At 49.2% G+C, this 17,962-nt stretch overlaps 1 protein-coding gene across 3 annotated transcripts in view; it reads right to left on the bottom strand.

Moving 5' to 3' along the window:
- Window positions 1-17,962, bottom strand: part of SLC44A2 (solute carrier family 44 member 2) — a 47,284-nt gene that overhangs the window by 20,146 nt on the left and 9,176 nt on the right. For 2 of the 3 annotated variants that reach the window (XM_014606271.3, XM_014606273.3), the window contains exons 2-8: window positions 6,201-6,249; window positions 5,804-5,877; window positions 4,974-5,058; window positions 4,583-4,667; window positions 2,741-2,869; window positions 1,878-1,938; window positions 434-557 (exon numbers count right to left, since the gene is read on the bottom strand). In XM_014606271.3, coding sequence (XP_014461757.1) covers window positions 434-557; window positions 1,878-1,938; window positions 2,741-2,869; window positions 4,583-4,667; window positions 4,974-5,058; window positions 5,804-5,877; window positions 6,201-6,249 — 607 coding nt within the window. The remainder of the gene's footprint in view (window positions 1-433; window positions 558-1,877; window positions 1,939-2,740; window positions 2,870-4,582; window positions 4,668-4,973; window positions 5,059-5,803; window positions 5,878-6,200; window positions 6,250-17,962) is intronic. The other variant, XM_059732356.1, reaches the window with a different exon arrangement.

Consider the following 17,962-nt stretch of genomic DNA (forward strand, 5'->3'; position numbering starts at 1 on the left):
AGGCCTCCAATGGTGATTCAACCTATCCAGGCTACCCAGGGAGGCTGTGGAATCCCCATCATCAAAGGTTTTTAAGACTTGGCTATACAAAGTCTTGGATAAGATGATATAGCTGGAAATGGTCCTGCTTTGAGCAGGGGGTTGGACTAGATAACCTCCTGAGGTTCCTTCCATCCCTAATTTTCTATGATTCTAACCTCAACCAAGTGGCAGCTGATTTTGAAAGAAAATGCCTTTCCCCTTGAAGCAGAGAGGAGAGAGCAGAGGAAGGAAAAGGAGAAAAATCCCCACCAACAGCCTATTCTCTCCTGCAGAAAGACCTGCAGTTTCTGTGGAGGGATGCCCAAGTCAAAGATTGGACTCCTGAGTTACCACAAAACCCATCAACAAGTTGTGATAAAGATCATCTGCAAAAATATGGTACACGACTCACTTGGCCCCCTCCAGCAGCTCAGACACATTTCTCTGATGGTTCACTCCATCATCAAAGGTTGTCTTGTTTCCAACCATGATGACCCCTTTCTTGACACTGAAGGCTGGGAAACACCGGCGAGCCACTGTTGGAGGAGAGACACAGCAGTGTCAGAGAGTAGGGACAGTCAACAGGAGTCACCACATCAGGGGGACAAGGAGCTCAGAAAGGCTAATGAGGAAGGTGCTGATAGTGCTAACCCCATAATCCATCTAAATGGAAGAGGACTCTACCCCTGTGATGCTGCTATGCAGTGATATAGTCAGAAGCTGAACCTGGGTTATTCTTTTGTTCAGCCCCTAAAATACCACTGTTGATCTTCCGCAAAAATCCAGGAAGGTGGTTCTTCCTGTCTCCAGCCCCTGCATCACCACTATGCAACTGGTAGAAGGAAAGGGTCATCCAGTTCAGATCTGGGACACACACACCACACAGGGATGCAGTTGTGCAGTTACACCCACTTTGATTCCTGTTCCACCCTTTAAAGCCAACTGCCTGGGAGAATTAGTGGCATTTCTAGTTAGCAATGCCTGGTCAATGGTTAGAATCCATTGACTTTATGGTTCATTATCATCTCCCTGATTCCTGCTAATCTCTCTCCACACCATAGGTGCTAATGACCCTTTATCTTTTTAATGGTCTTGAGTCCCCCATTCAAACTGTCATTTTTTCTGCAATGTTGCTGTCCATTAGTCATCCCTGGGAATGCCTCTCTTCTATTTCACAGCCCTGCAGATTGTTTTTTTTTTTCATTTCTAGCTATGAATCTTAACTCAGGAGTGGTCAGATTAACCTGGGTGTAGACATGACTGACAATGAAGCACTGGAGGCACTGTCAAGATGCTCAAGAAGACTAGATTTATTCAGCAAACAGCTGTATGAATCTGAATAAAAGACCTGCATGGAATTGTAATGACTACAAGACAAATGAAACAATGTATTTTGACTCTTTTGTGCCTAGGTTGTGCTTTCTTAAAACTTGATATAGAAGCTAGCAAATGAATGCACATTCCAATTTTGCTTTGAATTTAAAATGAATAATCTAGCTCTACTCCCCTAACCGTATTAGTAAAGCATCTAGTTTTTCTTTAACTGGGGAAAAGTGTGTTGTCTTATATGTGCTGATGTGCCATACCATCTGTACCCCCCCAATCAAAATCCTAGATCCACCTCTGATCCAGTCTCAGAAGAGATCTGTGAGCTGGTCAGAGCCAATCCCAAGTGGGGAATCCCAACATAGTCACCAGGGGCTGGGGCAATGTATTTGCAACCTAAGCGGCCATTGGCCACCAATACTGCTGTACCAACAAAAAAGAAATCTTGAATGAATTCCTAAACCAGTTGTGATCAGTTCCTTGGACCCCTTGAAGCCTCTGCCCCCTCCTACTCCCCCAGGCAGACGTACAGGGCGTGCTGGGTGTGATCATGGCTGGACAATCTCCATCCCTCAGCACTTCAGGCATGGGCTAGAAGAGAGAGATACACATACATGAAAGTTAAGTTCTCAAGCTGGTAATTTCAAGGCCACTGAAGAAATGCACCAGCCTCCAGTTAATAGTCAAGAGTCAAATAGGATCATAGGAAAGTCAGGCTGGAAGGGACCTCCATCTAGGCCAGCCCCCTGATCAAGCCAGGATCATCCCCTACTAAATTATCTCAGCCAAGTGTCTGCCTAACCTGTTCCTGAAAACTTCCAAGAATGGATTTCTCCACCACATTTCTGGGCAGCCTGTTCCAATGCTCAGCCAAACTCAGAATCAGAACCTTTTTCCTCATCTCCAGCTTCAGTTTCCCCTGCTGCAGCTCAGATCTGTTGTTCCTAATCCCATCCTCAAAAGCCATAAAGAAGAGCCCATCTCTATCCACTCTGTCATCACCCTTTAGGGATTTGAAGACTGGAATCAAATCCCATCTCAGTCTTCTTCAAACTATGACCCCAGCCACACGTTATATATATTATGCAATTCACTGGCAAATCATACAGTCAATTTAGATTGGCCAAATGTGCAAAATAATTATGGAATTAACTGGTCAATGGTGCAATGAATTTAGACTAGCCACACATGCAAAATTATTATCATGCCATAAAAATGGCAATCCAGATATGAAAAGAGCCAACCAGCTACAATGTTAGTGCTTGAAAATATGTAACAGCTTCATAGCTCTTTTTATCTAGCTTGAATTTGAACATATGGCAGGGCCCTAGGTAACCCTGGTGTGCAGTCTGAAACACACCCTCTCTCACCTCATGCAGAAGAATCCACTTACCTTCTTTAGGTTTGTGAACTCTGGGACACAGAAATCCTTGTAGTACTGGAGGTCACTTTTGGAAACAGTCCCACTGCTCTGGGCCTTTAGGTATGTAAGATATCGGTCTGGGCATTTGGTCACACAGATCTGAAAGAATTTCAGACATGGTATAAGAACCAGCCCACAAGAAAAGAAAAGCCTCTTGTCCTGTTCCTCTTGATGGATCCTTTTGTCCTTTGCTTGCTGTTGCAATTTTCAGGGGTAACCAAATGGCTCCTCTCTCCATCTCCTCTAGGACATTCTGAGCAGGGCCATGAGCAGATCTAGTATTTTGAAAAGGGTGGTGCTGGTGGCCTGGTGCACACAACACATTTTTCTCCAAAAAAGAAACTAGAAGCTTTATTAATAATGAGGGTCCTAGGGCTAGATTCTTTCATGTGAGGAGACACTAAAGAGGCCAAGACTATTCAGCTTAGAAAAGAGATCCTTGAGGGAGGATATGAGCAGGGTTTACAAAATATTAAACAGTGAAGAGAAAGTCAATAGGTATTTATTACTGACTAGCTCTCATCAGACAAGAACTAGGGGTCACAACGTGAAACTAGTAGGCCGTCAGATTAAAAGCAACAGAAGGCAGTTCTTTTTCACCCAGAATGGAATTAAATTGTGAGACTTGTTGCCAACAGATGAGGTGGAAGCTGAGAGTTTATCCAGATTCACAAAGGGATTGGACACATCTCTGAAGGAAAGGGGCATCAATAGCTATTGGGCATGGGAGTGAGGGGTACGGCCTCTGAATCAGAACTTCTTGGACCTTAAAATGTTGAGGGCTACAAGTGAGAGAGGAACAGTATGGGGGGCAAAAACCTTGGTCAGACCCAGTTCATTCTCCCTTTCAGCATCTGCTCTCTGCCCCTGTGACATGGGAGACTGGACAAGAAGGACCTAGGGTCTGACCCAGGAAATGGCAATGTTTATGTTCTTTCTTATTGTTTGCCATACAAGATCAAAGTAAAACCAAATATAGCTTATTGGAATGTGCATGAATTTTCTATATCATACATGATGTATTAAAAAAACACAACAAACTAGGCAAGGAAACTTAAAAGCCATCGTTTCTTTAGTCCTGTCACCATTAGAATTCCATGTCCATCTTTTCCACATTCATAAAACATATTAAGCCTTCTTGAACTTCTTGCCAGCGCACCCAACACTTCCCTGGAAGTTACTTCTACCCCTGAGCTAACATTCACCCAAATTAACCTTTCTGCACCTGAATTAATATTTTCAGACAGAGTTAACAACAGTCTGTGGGGCTGTAAAATAGAAGCTACATGACCAGGAGCCACAGAATTGCAGAAAAAAGAATAGCTTGACTAGTGAAACATGAAGACCCTTAAACAAAGGAGAAAGGAGCATTAACACCTACTATGGAGTGAAGAGCTTAGAAAGAATCAGTAGATGACAATAAGCATAGTCAATTGATTTAATCACTGCTGCCTGAATAGAAATGCCAAGCTGTTGCCAGGCAGTTGATTTCTGCTCCACCCAAAGTTTAAAACCAAAGATGGGAGGGAGCGCAATTGCACCACTGCATCCCCACCCAAATCTGCCCCTGGGCATAACCCCCAGTACCCAATCAATTCAAGGATGCATTTAGGCTTCAAGGGAAAGCAACATTCCAGAGCTGAGGGACCACAGGGTAACCATCATCCAAAGCTTGTGCATCATCCCATATGCTTTAGACCATGTGAGAGTGAGGGCAAAGGGATGGCAGGAACCCCACAGGATATATCCCAGGGATGCCAGTGGGATGCAAGCATGAGAGAGAAAGAGAGGGGGGCAAAACCGCAGCAGTACCTGCGTGGTCGGACACTGGAACTCCAGCAATACCAGAGGGCTGGCACACTTCATAATGTTGAAGTAGAACAGGAAAGGCTTGTTCCTGCAACCAAGACAACACATCAACCTCTGTCCATGCCAGGGAATGGGATTTAAGACCCCGCCCTTGAGCCTGGAGCTTCTTACTGCTCACTGTACTGCAATGATGGCGTCACCAACCCTTGATCACATCAGTCCTAGGATATGGCTATCACTAGATCTCCATTCCCCCTCCCCACTCTCCTCCTCAGAAGGATACAGGGCAGAGTCTGACTCCCTCTGTATGACCAAGAGGAAGAAACTAGCTTCAGCTAGGCAATCGCAACCCACTCCATTGTCTCCTATGAGACAAGAGCTCTCAGGCACGTACTCGTTCGGAGTTCCCTGCTGGCCACAGAACTGCCCACGGCTGTTGGTGGGGTAGATGACTTTCCGGGGGTCTCCGTGAGTCCATGCTGAATAGGAGAAGGGAGGAACAAAAAAACAAAACAAAACCCAAAAGACAAAAAACTCAGTTGGATTACCCAGGCACCCCTCATTCCTTTTTTCCAGCTTTCTCCAAGTCAAAAGGGTTTCATTTGCCAGCGGCCTGTACTAGCTAGCAAGCCAATCTTCCCTAAGACGAGCAAACAGGGTAGCACCACAGAGAGAATGAATGGCGTGTTCAACTAGACATCTAGACACTGGGTTGGGGTAAGCTGGTTTAGTCAGGCCTGATCCTGCCTTGAGAAGAAGGCTTAACTAGATGGAACCTCAAAGTCTCTTTCCACTCAACCTTCCCATGATCCTATGATCTCTGCTACATCATAGATTTTTACATGGTCTTTTCACCCAGACAGAAGACACCCTGCCTCAAGGAAGAGGAGCACACCAATACCTGACGTACTTCAGGAGAGGATTTGTATAGGGCTGATCCTGTCTCAGGCAGGGGTTTGGACTAGATGTGACCTCTGGAGGTCCCTTCAAGCCTCACTTCTCTGTGACTATGAAAGCCACCATGGCAGTGAACTGGGCAAGACCCAAGCACACCTCCCAGAACTGCCTTCCCAAAGGCACCACACAAGAGGCATTCACTACTTGCCTACCTGGGGTATTTATCCCACCCAAAAGGTAATGGTACCCCAAGACTAGACTCCTGCAATGCCTGAGCTAGAAGGAGACAAATGGCACTCTAGCCTGATGAGGCCACTGGGTACATACCCACAACTCCCACGATGACATAGCCAATGATGGCAAGGAAGAGAAGGATACAGCAGATGATGTCTGTGCAGCCCCTGATGGAATAAGGAGGAGCCAAGAAACAAGCTTAGGCCCCGGCTCCAAACGAGTGGAACCTAGAGCACCTTTGCATCAACCCAGGACCCACCCCAGCACCCAGGAGGCAGCCACTGGTAGTAACAGGGAATAGGCTCAGTGGCCAGTCCTATATGGCTTCATCTATGCTGCAGGCCAAGACAGGACCCTGCCTTTATGTTCCCTCTTCCTAGGATCCCTTGTTCACATCAGCTCATCTACAGTAACTGGAAGATTCCAAATCCTCTGCTCCCACTCGTGAGCCCTCCCATGGCCTTGCCAGGCACCCAAACCCTGCTCTTACCTGTCATAAATAGGACCTTTGAATGTGGGGTCATATTTTTGTGGTGTCCCTAAAAAAAAAAAAAAAGAGAGAGAGGAGAAAATGCTCTGTGTTAGGGGATAATTTGAAACAGGGACAGCTGGACGATTTCCCCAGGCCTCCCTTTCCCCTACAGTGTTTATGGAGCGACTGTGCAAACAGAAGCAACAAGAACTTGGCAAATGCTAGTGTTGGTTAGGCCCTTGGCACAAGTTAAGAACATGAGAACTGGCATTCACTGGGTCAGACCCTAGATCCAATTTGCCCAGTTTCCAGTGTCACATGGGGGTAGACAGTGGGTGCTGAAAGGGAGAGTTAATTGGGTCTGACCAGGGTTTTTTCTACTGTTCCTCTCCCTCTTTCAGCCTCCAGTATTTAGGGTCCAGGAAGGTCCAATTCAGAGGCCATGCCCCTCACTCTCATTATCTACTGATGCCCCTTTCCTCCAAGGACGTGTCCAATCCCTTTGTGAATCTGACTGAACTCTCAGTTTCCACCACATCTGGTGGCAACAAGTTCCACCCTTTAATGACACGCTTCGCTAAAAGGAACTGCCTTGTGTTAGCTTTAAACTGACAGCCTCTTAATGTTATGTTGTGCCCCTTGTTCTTGTCTAGTGAGAGTTGCTCAATAATAAATTCCTATCAACTTTCTCTTTGCCATTTAGTATTTTGTAAACCCTTCTCATGTCCGCCCTCATGCCTCTCTTTTCTAAACTGAATAGGCTTGGCTTTGTCAGTCTCTCCCTTGTAGACAACCCCCATCCATACTACTCATCATCCTTGTTCTTTTCTGGACTTCCCTAGTTCTTCTGCATCCTTTTTGAGGTGTGCGGATGTTACATATGTTATGCATACATTGGGGAATTGCACAATGTTTAGACTGCCCACACATGCAAAGTAATTATCACACCATAAAAATGACCATCCAGCTACAAAAAGAGCTAACCAGCTACAAAGTTAGTGCTTTAAAATGTGTAAATGTCCATCCTTGGAGGTTTTGAAGACCTGGCTAGACAAAGCCTTGTCTGGGATGATCTAGTTGGGGATGATCCTGCTTTGAGCAGGAGGTTCATACTGGTTTCTATAGTTTGGATTTGAATGTGTTGTAAGGCCCTTAGAGGGGATATATTCCTTCCATTGGCTTGTAGACAAAAGCACTAGGAAGGAAAATAGTCTTGCCTCATGCAGCTCATGGATGGTAGAATCAGGAGTAGAACACCACTTTCCACTGCTCTATCTACATGGCCATGCTCCTTTGAGGGTACAGATGTCTGCAGCCTCTCGACTGTATACGCAGCCCCCTGTATTTCCCTATCCAAATCAGATCTATGTGGTCTGGAGAAGATGACTAATTTTAAACCCAGCTTCTTCTGGCAGCTGGAAGGAGAACTTGGACAGGAAGGCAGCATGTTAGCAAAAAAGCTGAGGTTCTCATTGGCAGGAAGAGGAGGCCAGGCCTACTAGATACAGATCACAAAGGTTGAGAACAGGAAATCCACTGCAGCCAACACTTAGGCTGATCCTGGCTCCCACAGGAAGAAGGGACAAGCAAAGGAAACCCTTGTTCAGCAATCCAATGATGAAAGAGGTAAAGCTGCTTTTTCGCACCCTGACTAGCTGTAAAACTCCAGGCAGCTTGATAATATCAGGAGGTTTTATCCCATAAGAATCACAGAATCATAGAAAGTTAGGGTTGGAAAGGACCTCAGGAGGTCATCTAGTCCAACCCCCTGCCCAAAGCAGGACCAGCCCCAACTAGATCATCCCAGCCAGGGCTTTGTCTAGCCAGGTCTTAAAAACCTCCAAAGATGGAGATTTCACCACTTCTCTGGGTAACCTGTTCCTGTGCTTTACTACCCTCCTAGTGGGAAAGTGTTTCTTAATATCTAATCTAAACTTCCCTTGCTGCAACCTGAAGTACACATGCTATAGAGGATTCCCAGAACTTCATTCCTCCCTCCTGTATCGTCATGTGACCTCAGCCTGAATCTAACTTTTTTTTTGGTTAGCTGCTAACCGTGGCCCTCTGCCTGGGGTCTCTGGAGCATATATTAACAACCTGTTACAGCAGCAGCATGTTGGCCACTGTGGTCCCCCAGTTTTCCCTGTGTCAGATTCAGGTGTGATGCCTGGTGCTGTGTCCCGGTTGATGGCAGTTTTATGAAAAGATTAGATGCTGGATTTGTCTGGCATGGTTTGGACAGGGCTGATCCTGCCTCAGGCAGGGGCTTGAACTAGATGCAATATCCGGAGGTCCCTTCCAGTCTTCTCTATGGCCTCTATGATTTACTTTTAAGTAGCAGCTATATCAAGACACCCAGACAGTTGGAAAACTTAAAAATAAAAGCTTTGGAACCAAAACAATTAGCAACACTCCCAGGAAGGGAATGCCAGTCATCAGCTAAGCATGCTAGCTATCTCCCCTCCCTTCCCCCGCTGCCTTTTAATTCAAAGATCTGAGAGTCCTTTACAAACAAAGCATTCACCATATAGGACCTCAGACCTCCCTGGGAAGCCAGTTTGCATGAACAGGGCTATTTTACAGGCTAAGAAGGCACAGAGCAGAACCCGTATGCTATCAGCAGGAGATCAGTGTTGGAACCCAGGAGCCCTGACTCTCCTTCATGCACCCAGCTCACAAGACCACACCACTTCCCTCTCTCTCTCCTTATCTTCCTTTCCCGGCACCCCAGTAAAAGCCCCTAACTCCTCCTAATTTTTCTTCCTGGGACTGGCATTCCAATAACAGTGATACAACACCAGCTAAGACAGCCTCCTCAACAGTTACAAACACATAAAGGCCTCCCAGAAAGGTGGAGACACCCCCCCGCCCCCCTACCATGCATGCCCAGGGGAGTTGTAGGCTCTCCATCACTGGCGGTGTTCAAGGAGAGGGTGGACAGCCAGGGCTTGCAGATGCTCAAATAGGAGTGGCACAAATTTGTGCTGGAGATTTTTGCCTCAGACCATGTGCCTGAACATGAACTTTGGTGTGGGGCAAATTGTGCCACTTAGCATAAACTGACCCTGCCCAGCTCCTCAGTAGTATAAAAATCTGCCTGGGGTGCCAGCCCCAGCCATACAAAAACTTGACCTTGCAAGCAGCTCAGGACTTCTTGCCATCAGGAGTTTGAGTCCACTGGCTCCTTGGATGCCTTTGAGGACCAGTGGGTGCAGCCCGGGGGGCTCTGCTTGGTGTCCCCCTCCGGAGAACTTATTTTCACATTTTGAACCTATGACCCCCACATCACTTCTACCCTTTTCTTCCTTCCTTGTCCCACAAAAAATCAGTTGCATCTTTCAGACTTTGGCCCCACACAGTAGTGGGGGCTATTAGTTAACTAGGTGGGCCTTAAGGCCCACGATCTCTGGAAGATACAAATAGACAGGAGCTTTTGAGACCCAGCCTGCTGGTATCTGGGGACACTACCCCTTGTGCCAGGTAGACAGCCAAAGCAGCCCTAACCTGGAGTGGGACTACACTGCAGCAGTCTAGCAGTGGGGGCTGCTGCCTGGCTGTGACCTGCTGCCACCTGTGACAGTATCCCCAGTCTTGAAACAGTGGCCCCATAGTTGCGCGCCTGCCAAACCTGGACGGGGACTGCACAGCCACCTAGGTTGTGGTATGGGCACTGCAGCAGAGCTCCTGCACTGGGCCAGCTGCCAGTGAGCCATGGCCACGCAGTTGGGTGTTGGGCGGCACTATTGTCAGGCCTTCTGATGCCCCTGCTCTGCCATCTGGGCAGCTATCGTCCAGAAGATGTGCTCCTTGCAGTGGCCCACTTTGAACTGTCAAAGCATGTCCTCTTGGCCCCAGATTACCAAGAGGTCAGCCACCTTGTCTGCTCTCCAGCTGGGTTCCCAGCAGGGCCATCCCGGTGGGGGTGGGTGGGGGGGGTGAATCTGGGCAACCGCCCTGGGCCCTGCACTTCGGGGGGCCCTGTGAAGCTGGGCAGAGCATCTGCAGCAACTCCACACTGCCGCTGGCTTCACATCTGGCTGCTTGGTGCCCCCCAGCCGAATCCAGCGCATCCGGCTGCTTGGAACCCTGCACTTTGCCACCGAATCCGCCTCTAGCTTTCTTGTATCTGGGGGCGGAGCCCTGCACATGCTGATTTGCCCCAGGCCCCGGACCTTGCTCGGGTCATCTCTGGTCCCCAGTGCTGGCTCTGGACAAACTCCTCTGCCCGGGTCTCACCACTTGTCTCACCAGCAGAGATCCTGGTGTTCCCTCTTTAAAAATTGCAAATTCTCTGATAAGAAACCCAAATTCTCTCATTAAAATACCCAATATCTGTGGTCTTTTGCTATTAAAATGAAATACTGCTATATATAGAGAAAGCTCAGTTGGGCAATGTTTTATTGATATATTTACAAGTTTAAAGCAATGTGGAAGCCCATTAGTGCCTCTATCATCATAATAAAATGGATTCTAAATATCTATACACTTTGGCATTTACTTTTGGTTTTTTTGTCATAGGAAAATCAGAGCTACCCCTACCACCTTCACTCACCAGGATGTGCGGTGCTGAGCAACACTGATATGCCACTGCCTTGTGCCTGCTCTTGCCCCTCATTCTCAACCCACAGTCCTCCCCAATCTTCCCCCACCCCCAGTGCCCTCGCTCTTGACCTGCAGCCCCTGCCTGCCCCCACTAGCTCCCTCCCAGTCACAGCTCTGTCTCAGCACCAGGACATGGGTCCAGCTGCAGCTGTCCCACCCAATGCTTTGTGACTCTGAGCAGTGCCAGCTCTTGCTGTACTGCTCCCTGCCCCATGCTGTCCCTGGGAAGCCCTAGACTGGGGATCAGGGACTGAGCTGGGCCCCTTTCCTCCCAGGCCAGCCTCCCCCTGCACAGGCTGCTCTAGTGGGGGACGGGGGCTCTAAGCGAGGCTCTGGAGGCCTCTCCTACCTGGAGCGCTCCCCCACCCCAATCCCAATCTCTCTCACACACCCCTGCTGACACCTCCACTGCTCCCCCCAGCCCATCACACCCCACAAGTGATACTTGGGACCAGGAGTCCTCCCTGGGCTGGGGCTGCATGTCCCAGCGCTGGTGTGGGCACAGGGCAGGGCTGCAAAGCACAGAGCACAGCCCCCCGCAGGGTGCACCGCCCCCTCCCCTGGCAGCCCAGTGGCTGTGGGGCGCTCAGGACTTGCTGCTGGCAGAGCCCCCCACGGTGCAGTACAGCCCCGGCCACCTCAGACCCAGTGCTGCCGGTGCCGCATGTCATGGGTCTGGCCTGGTCCGGAGCCATGCACTTTCAGGCAGGACCGGGCCGCTCTTGTTACCCGGGGTCCCGGCACTGCTCACAGGGACTGCGTCCTGCCTCCAAGTGCCTCGGACACCACCAAGCCGGGCCGGTTCCATGGAGGCAGAACCTGGCCCAGTGCGACGCGCGGCCCCGGGACCCCGGGTGACAGCCTGAATGGCCTGGTCCTGCCCAAAGGTGCACAGCCAAATGCCCTGTCTCTGCCAGGAGGGTCCTGAGCCCTCCATGGCTGCTGCTGCTGTGGCGGGGCTGCGGGCCATGCAAGGCCTCCCGGACAGCTCACCACCCACACGCAGTCCCCCGGACCCTCACAGCCCCAACCCCCAGGCCCTACTTGCCTGGGCCAGAGCCTGGGCCTGGGTCACGCTGCAGCCTGCACTGCTCTACCTTGCGCTGCATGCCGAGACAGCTCGCTGGAGCAGCAGGGCAAGAGGCAACCATAGAGACAACTCTGGCTGCCTGCTAGAGCATCTCTTTTGAGGCCCCTGCCTCTGGTTGCTTCAGGGCACACTACAACAGCGTGCCTTGCCCTACTTTTTTCTGTAGGGTTTTTTTGGGGAGGGAAAAGGGTGGGGGGAGGGGAGGTTGATAACTGGATTTCCAGGTATTACATTTAGAGGCCACACTGCAAATATGCAGCGCGGGGAACATTTTTTTGTTCCTAGCAGCGTCTCAAACTGCTTTGAGATGCTGCAAGAGGCACATGCGCACTCGTCTGGACGCACCCCTGCTGGCTGGGGATGATCTAGGCGTAGGGATGCCTGGGTTCTTCCATGGGGATTTCCAAGGCTTCTGTGCTTTACTGGTTGCCCCTCCTCACCTTGCTGCTACATGCATCAAGGCAAGCAAGGTTCTTTGGGTAGATGGCATATCTTTTATTAGACCAGCTAAATAGATGGAAAAAAGTTATCTGTAAGCTTTTGGGTGCAGTCACCCTTCTTCAGGCAAGATTACAACTCAGAGTACAGACCTCAAGATGTTACTGAACTTGTATACTTCATCCTCATACACAACAACTTCAGTTTCAACAACCAACACTTCCTCCAGACCATGGTGGAAACCAAAATGGCCCCACAATATGCCAACCTTTTTATGGCCTACCTGGAAGAAGAATTCCTCAAGAACTGCACCATCAAACCTATGTTACACCTGAGTTATATAGATGAGATCTTCATCAATTGGATGAAAAACCTGCAGTCTCTGATTTCCATCACAAATTCAACAGTAGTCACCCCTCCATCAGACTCTCTCCTGAATACTCCAACATCAACATTTCCTTTTCAGACACTATAATAAATATCTAAAATGGTAAAATACAGACCATGATACACAAGAAACCCGCAGACCAACATACATATCTACACAGAACCAGCAATCACCCTAAACACACCAAAAAAAGCTGTAATTTACAGCCAGGTTCTCCAATACCACCACATTTGCAGCAAGCAGAATACCTGCAATGGTCACCTCACAAATCTCAGAAGGGCTTTCACCCAACAAGGATGCTCCTCCAGAAAGATAGATCCTACTTTTGAAAGAGCCACCTGGATACCATGTGAAGAACTGCTGCAGTACAAAAACAAAACCCCCATGAATTGCACACTGTTAGTTATGACATACCATCTTTCCCTGGAACTTATATGGAAAATCCTCAAACAACTGCAACCTATACTAGAAGATCCTATTCTTAAAGAGATCTTCCCAGAACCACCTGTCCTAGCCTTTAAACAAGCACCAAAGCTCACTAACTTCATCACCAGAAGCAAACTCCCTATGACCCAAACCACACCTACTGGATCCAGATCATGCCAGGACAAGAAATGTAAAACCTGCCAACACATCTCCACCACCCCTACAATTACTACACCCCACAACAGAGCCATCACCCTTCCTGGATCTTACACCTGCACCTCCAGAAATGTTATACATCTCATCCAGTGCACCAAATGCCGATGGAAAATATGTAGGAGAAACCAAACAACTGTGCACCAGAATGAACGCACACTGAAAATCCATCAAAGATGAAAATATCCAATTACTTGTGGATGCCCACTTCTCACAGGGGAAGACAATCACTCCCTCTCCAATCTCTCAGTTCTAATCCTCAAAGGGAATTTACAAAACACCTTTCATAAACGAACCTATGAACTGAGGGACAGCCAGCACGGGTTTGTTGCGGGTAGATCTTGCCTGACCAATCTCATCTCCTTCTATGACCAGGTGACATATCACTTGGACAAGGGAGAAGAGATTGACATCATCATCATGGATTTTAAAAAAGCCTTTGATCTGGTGTCCTATGATCTCCTCTTGGAAAAATTGGCCAACTGTGGCCTTGGCTACATCACAGTCCGATGGCCGGGGAATTGGCTCTGAAGCCAGACCCAGAGAGTGGTAATCAACCGAAGTGAATTATCATGGTGCTCCATGACCAATGGCATCCCTCAAGGCTCTGTCCTTGAACCTGTTTTCTTTAATGTCTTTATCAATGATGTGGATGCTGGTGCCAGAAGTGGACTAACCAAGTTTGCTGAAGACACTAAACTTTGGGGTAGACCATCCACATCTGAAGACAGGCTGGTAATCAGGCTGACTTGGATAGGCTCAAAAAGTTGGCAGATACAAACCTGATGACATTCAATACCAACTAATGCAAGGTACTCCACCTTGGGGAACCCCCCCCCGCAGCATGCTTACAGGCTTGGCAGTGCTACACTTGCTAGCACCATGGCTGAAAAAGACTTGGGGGTCATGACTGACCACAAGATGAACATGAGCCACCAACGTGATGTTGCAGCTGGTAAAGCAAACCAAACTCTGGCTTGCACTCATAGATGCTTCTCAAGTAAATCCCAGGATGTCATCCTCCTGCTGTATTTGGCCTCAGTGAGGCCACAGCTGGAGTACTGTATCCAATTCTGGGCTCCACAATTCAAGAAGGATGTGGAGAAGCTTGAGAGAGTCCAGAGGAGAGCCACACGCATGATCAGAGGACAAGAGAATAGGCCTTATGAAGAAAGGCTGAGAGCCATGGGACTCTTCATCCTGGAAAAGCGCAGGCTCAGGGGTGACCTAGTGGCAGGTTATAAGTACATCAGGGGTGTGCATCAGGATCTGGGGGAACGTCTGTTTACCAGAGTGCCCCAAGAGATGACAAGGTCCAACAGTCACAAACTCCTCCAAGACTGTTTGAGGCTGGACATAAGGAAAAACTTCTTTACTATACTATCCAAGTCCCCAAGGCCTGGAATAGACTCCCTCCAGAGGTGGTGAAAGGTCCTACTCTGGACTCCTTTAAGAAGTGTTTGGATGCTTGTCTTGCTGGGATCCTTTGACCCCAGCTGACTTCCTACCCTTGGGGCACAGGACTGGACTCGATTATCTTCCGAGGTCCCTTCTAGCCCTAAGGTCTATGAAATCTACAAAAACTTCACTTCATAAATCTACTGGATACAAAAAAATTATGGACATTGGATTTATGACACATTACAACCTGTTTGACACCTAATTCACCAGGTACCTGCCTGAAGCTTACCATTTGCATTCCTTCACGTTTCCCCCCCCCCTTTCTCCCCTTCCCCTCCTCCTCCACTGTCGGCCAAACTTCTACCTATTTACATTTTGACAGACTTCTTGTCACACTTTTAACTTCCTTTCTATTTTGAAGAGCTCAGAACAACAGTGGTCTCCCAATGCCTGAAGAATAGTGTTTGTGCCTGAAAGCTGGCAAAGAACTTTTTGCCAACTATTTAGTTGGACTAATAAAAGATATCACATCTACCCAAAGAACCTTGTCTGCCTATGTCCTTAGACCAACAGGACTACGGCCAACAACCCAGCAACATGTGTCAAGGGGTTTTTAAGCTTCCCTCAGAGGCATTGGGTGTTGGTTGCAGCTGGGGGTGGTGACTGGGCTGAGTCAATAATCCTGCTGGGACTCAAACCTGGAGGGTCCTGGCTAGAGGGTCTTGCCCCTCTGCTCAGGGTCATACTGATGCTGCATTTGAGACCAGGAAGGAATTTCCCCCCTGATAAGATTGGAATGGACTGGGGCGGGGGGGAGAGGTCGTGTCTTCCTCCATCGCAGGTGCACAGCCTCTACCTGGGAATCTCACAAATGTATTAACCTTTTGCAGCAGCAGCAGGATGTTGGCTGCCAAGGTCCCCCTGCTTTCGCTTTGGCAGGTTCAGGTGTGATGCCTGGTGCTGTGTAAGGGTAGTTTTACAGAGTTTAGATGACAGATTTGTCTGGGATGGTTTGGACAGGGCTGATCCTGCCACAGGCAGGGGGTTGGGTTTGATGCGACTGCTTGAGGTCCCTTCCAACCCCACTTCTCTAGGATTCTGTGATCATTTTCCCCTCCCAGCCTTCCTTCTTTTCAAGCCTGGGAACAGCTCCCAGCCAGATTACAGAACAAGTTTCTTCATGGATTCCCAGCCAACGTTCAGAGAAAGTTTCCATTCCCGCTCTGGGACTTTTCCAAGAGAGACAGTCCACAGCCCAAAGACATTTCTAGGTACTACCAAGGGCCTCTGACAAACCTACTTGGAGCTGATGGTACGCTCAGCAAGGCCCAGTCTCTGCCAGAAATCTCTGTGTTCAACAGGTTACAACCACCCTCACACCCAATCACCCTTTGGGTGGAAGTCAAGAGTAGAAGCCAGAGCATTTGCTCCACCCTGGGAAAGAGCCTGGTGCCCAGTCCTCCTTGGAAAGCTCAGAAGCTTTCAGGGATACATGAGGGAGTTGATGTGGAGAGAGCAGCCAATGCAGAGGGAACACATGCAGGGGGGGATTTCTTGGAGAAACAGGACAGGGCTGGATCCAACCAGGGGCAGATCCAGAGTGGGGGCAGTGCCACCTGGAGTCTCTGGGGACTTCTTTAAAGTCCCTAAAGTGGAAGAGAATCCCCCCCTTCCCCTCCATGCTCAGAGGCATGTCCCCTCCCCTCCTCTCCCTACCTGCCCTGGCTGCTTTTGGGGAATCTTCCAGGACTGCCCCTGCCCTCTCCACCTGTCCTGTGAGGTGGCTGAACTCAGCTTGGGCAGTGTCAGTGGCTTCCCCACCTGCTCCTCCTGGTCCAGGCAGTATGGGGGAACCCACTGCCTCCCCACTGCTGCTGTCTCTGTTCCCAACTGAGCCCAGCCCTGCTGCGGGAGAGGGCAGGAGCAACTCTGAAGCTTCCCCTGCCCCCAGGACAGCAGGCGGACTGGAGGAGGAGAGAAAGGGGAGGAGGGGAGAGACACACCTCTGAGCATAGAGAGGAAAGCAGGAATTGTTTACCTGCTTCAGGGACTTTGAAAAGTCCCCAGAGCTTCCTGCAGCCTGGTTTTCTTCCACCAGTGGGTGCAGAACCAATCAAATCCTGGATCTGCCTCTGATCCACTGCCACCCTTTCAGCCTTTCCCCCCCTGCTTTGTACTCAGAAGAGCAACATATTTTGGCAGTGCCCTTCTCTGCTTATCAGCAGGGCGGGGTCCTTGCTAGCTCCCCCATGCTATCTGCCAGGCGCTTCCCCACCCTGAAACATGGAGAATGTAAAGAAATGACTGCAGAACATGGCCCCTTTCACAAAGCGACAAGCTCCAGCCAGGGATCCCCAAAATCCAACATGGAAAACATCCCTGGGGCTCTGATAAGTGATAACCTTTGGGGACAGGCTTGGCCTCCAATCCCACATCCCAGCTCCATCGCAGTCTTCAAGGTCTGGTCTTCCCAAGCCAAGGGACCATTCCCCACCTCCCAGCCTGTAGCCACCCCCAGCATTTCCAGCCCAGGCATTCTTCCCAGGTACCCCTAACCTTGAAGAAATTCCTTCCCCCCTGGAGAACCTCCTCATTCCTGTGACAACATCCCCAAACTAGACCCCCTTTCCTCCTGCTCCGGCTATTTGCTGATCACAAAGGGGGAAAGGAGGGAACAAAGGGAACACTGGGATTTGGCTGCTGCAATCAGAAACGAAGGGAAAATCCCCAGTGGCTTTGAGGCAGAGGGGTCAGAGAGGCACTGGGTAGCCTTGGAAAGGGGATGCCGGAGCAGGGAGTGTCAGCCATGAGCTTACCCACGGCATGCTGCTAAGTGATTCACCACTTGTTGACAGATAGACAAGACTGCACAGAAGCCAGTGAAGTTAAACCTGGTCGGCCTCCCTAGCACGCAGGCATGAAGAGACTTTACACTGGTGTATTGCTTCTCATCCAGGAAGAAGGTACCCATGTGGGCTAGGCCTTAAATGATTCCCCCCCACTGCTCCCCGTTGAATTTCCACAACAGGGGCTGCAGCCAAAAAGAAAAGTAGAAAGCAGTGTAGGTTGGAACCTTATACAGCTGTGATTCTCAACTGGGGTAGTATGGCACCCTGAGGTGCCTTGAGATCCTTTCAAGGGTGCCTCATAAGGCTATCAATGTTGTACCAACAGGATTCACAAGAGAAACTCAGAGACTGCAAACAGAAAGGCACAGCGGTG

This window comes from Alligator mississippiensis, chromosome 8, assembly GCF_030867095.1.
Source record: "Alligator mississippiensis isolate rAllMis1 chromosome 8, rAllMis1, whole genome shotgun sequence".
NCBI classification, from domain to species: domain Eukaryota; kingdom Metazoa; phylum Chordata; order Crocodylia; family Alligatoridae; genus Alligator; species Alligator mississippiensis.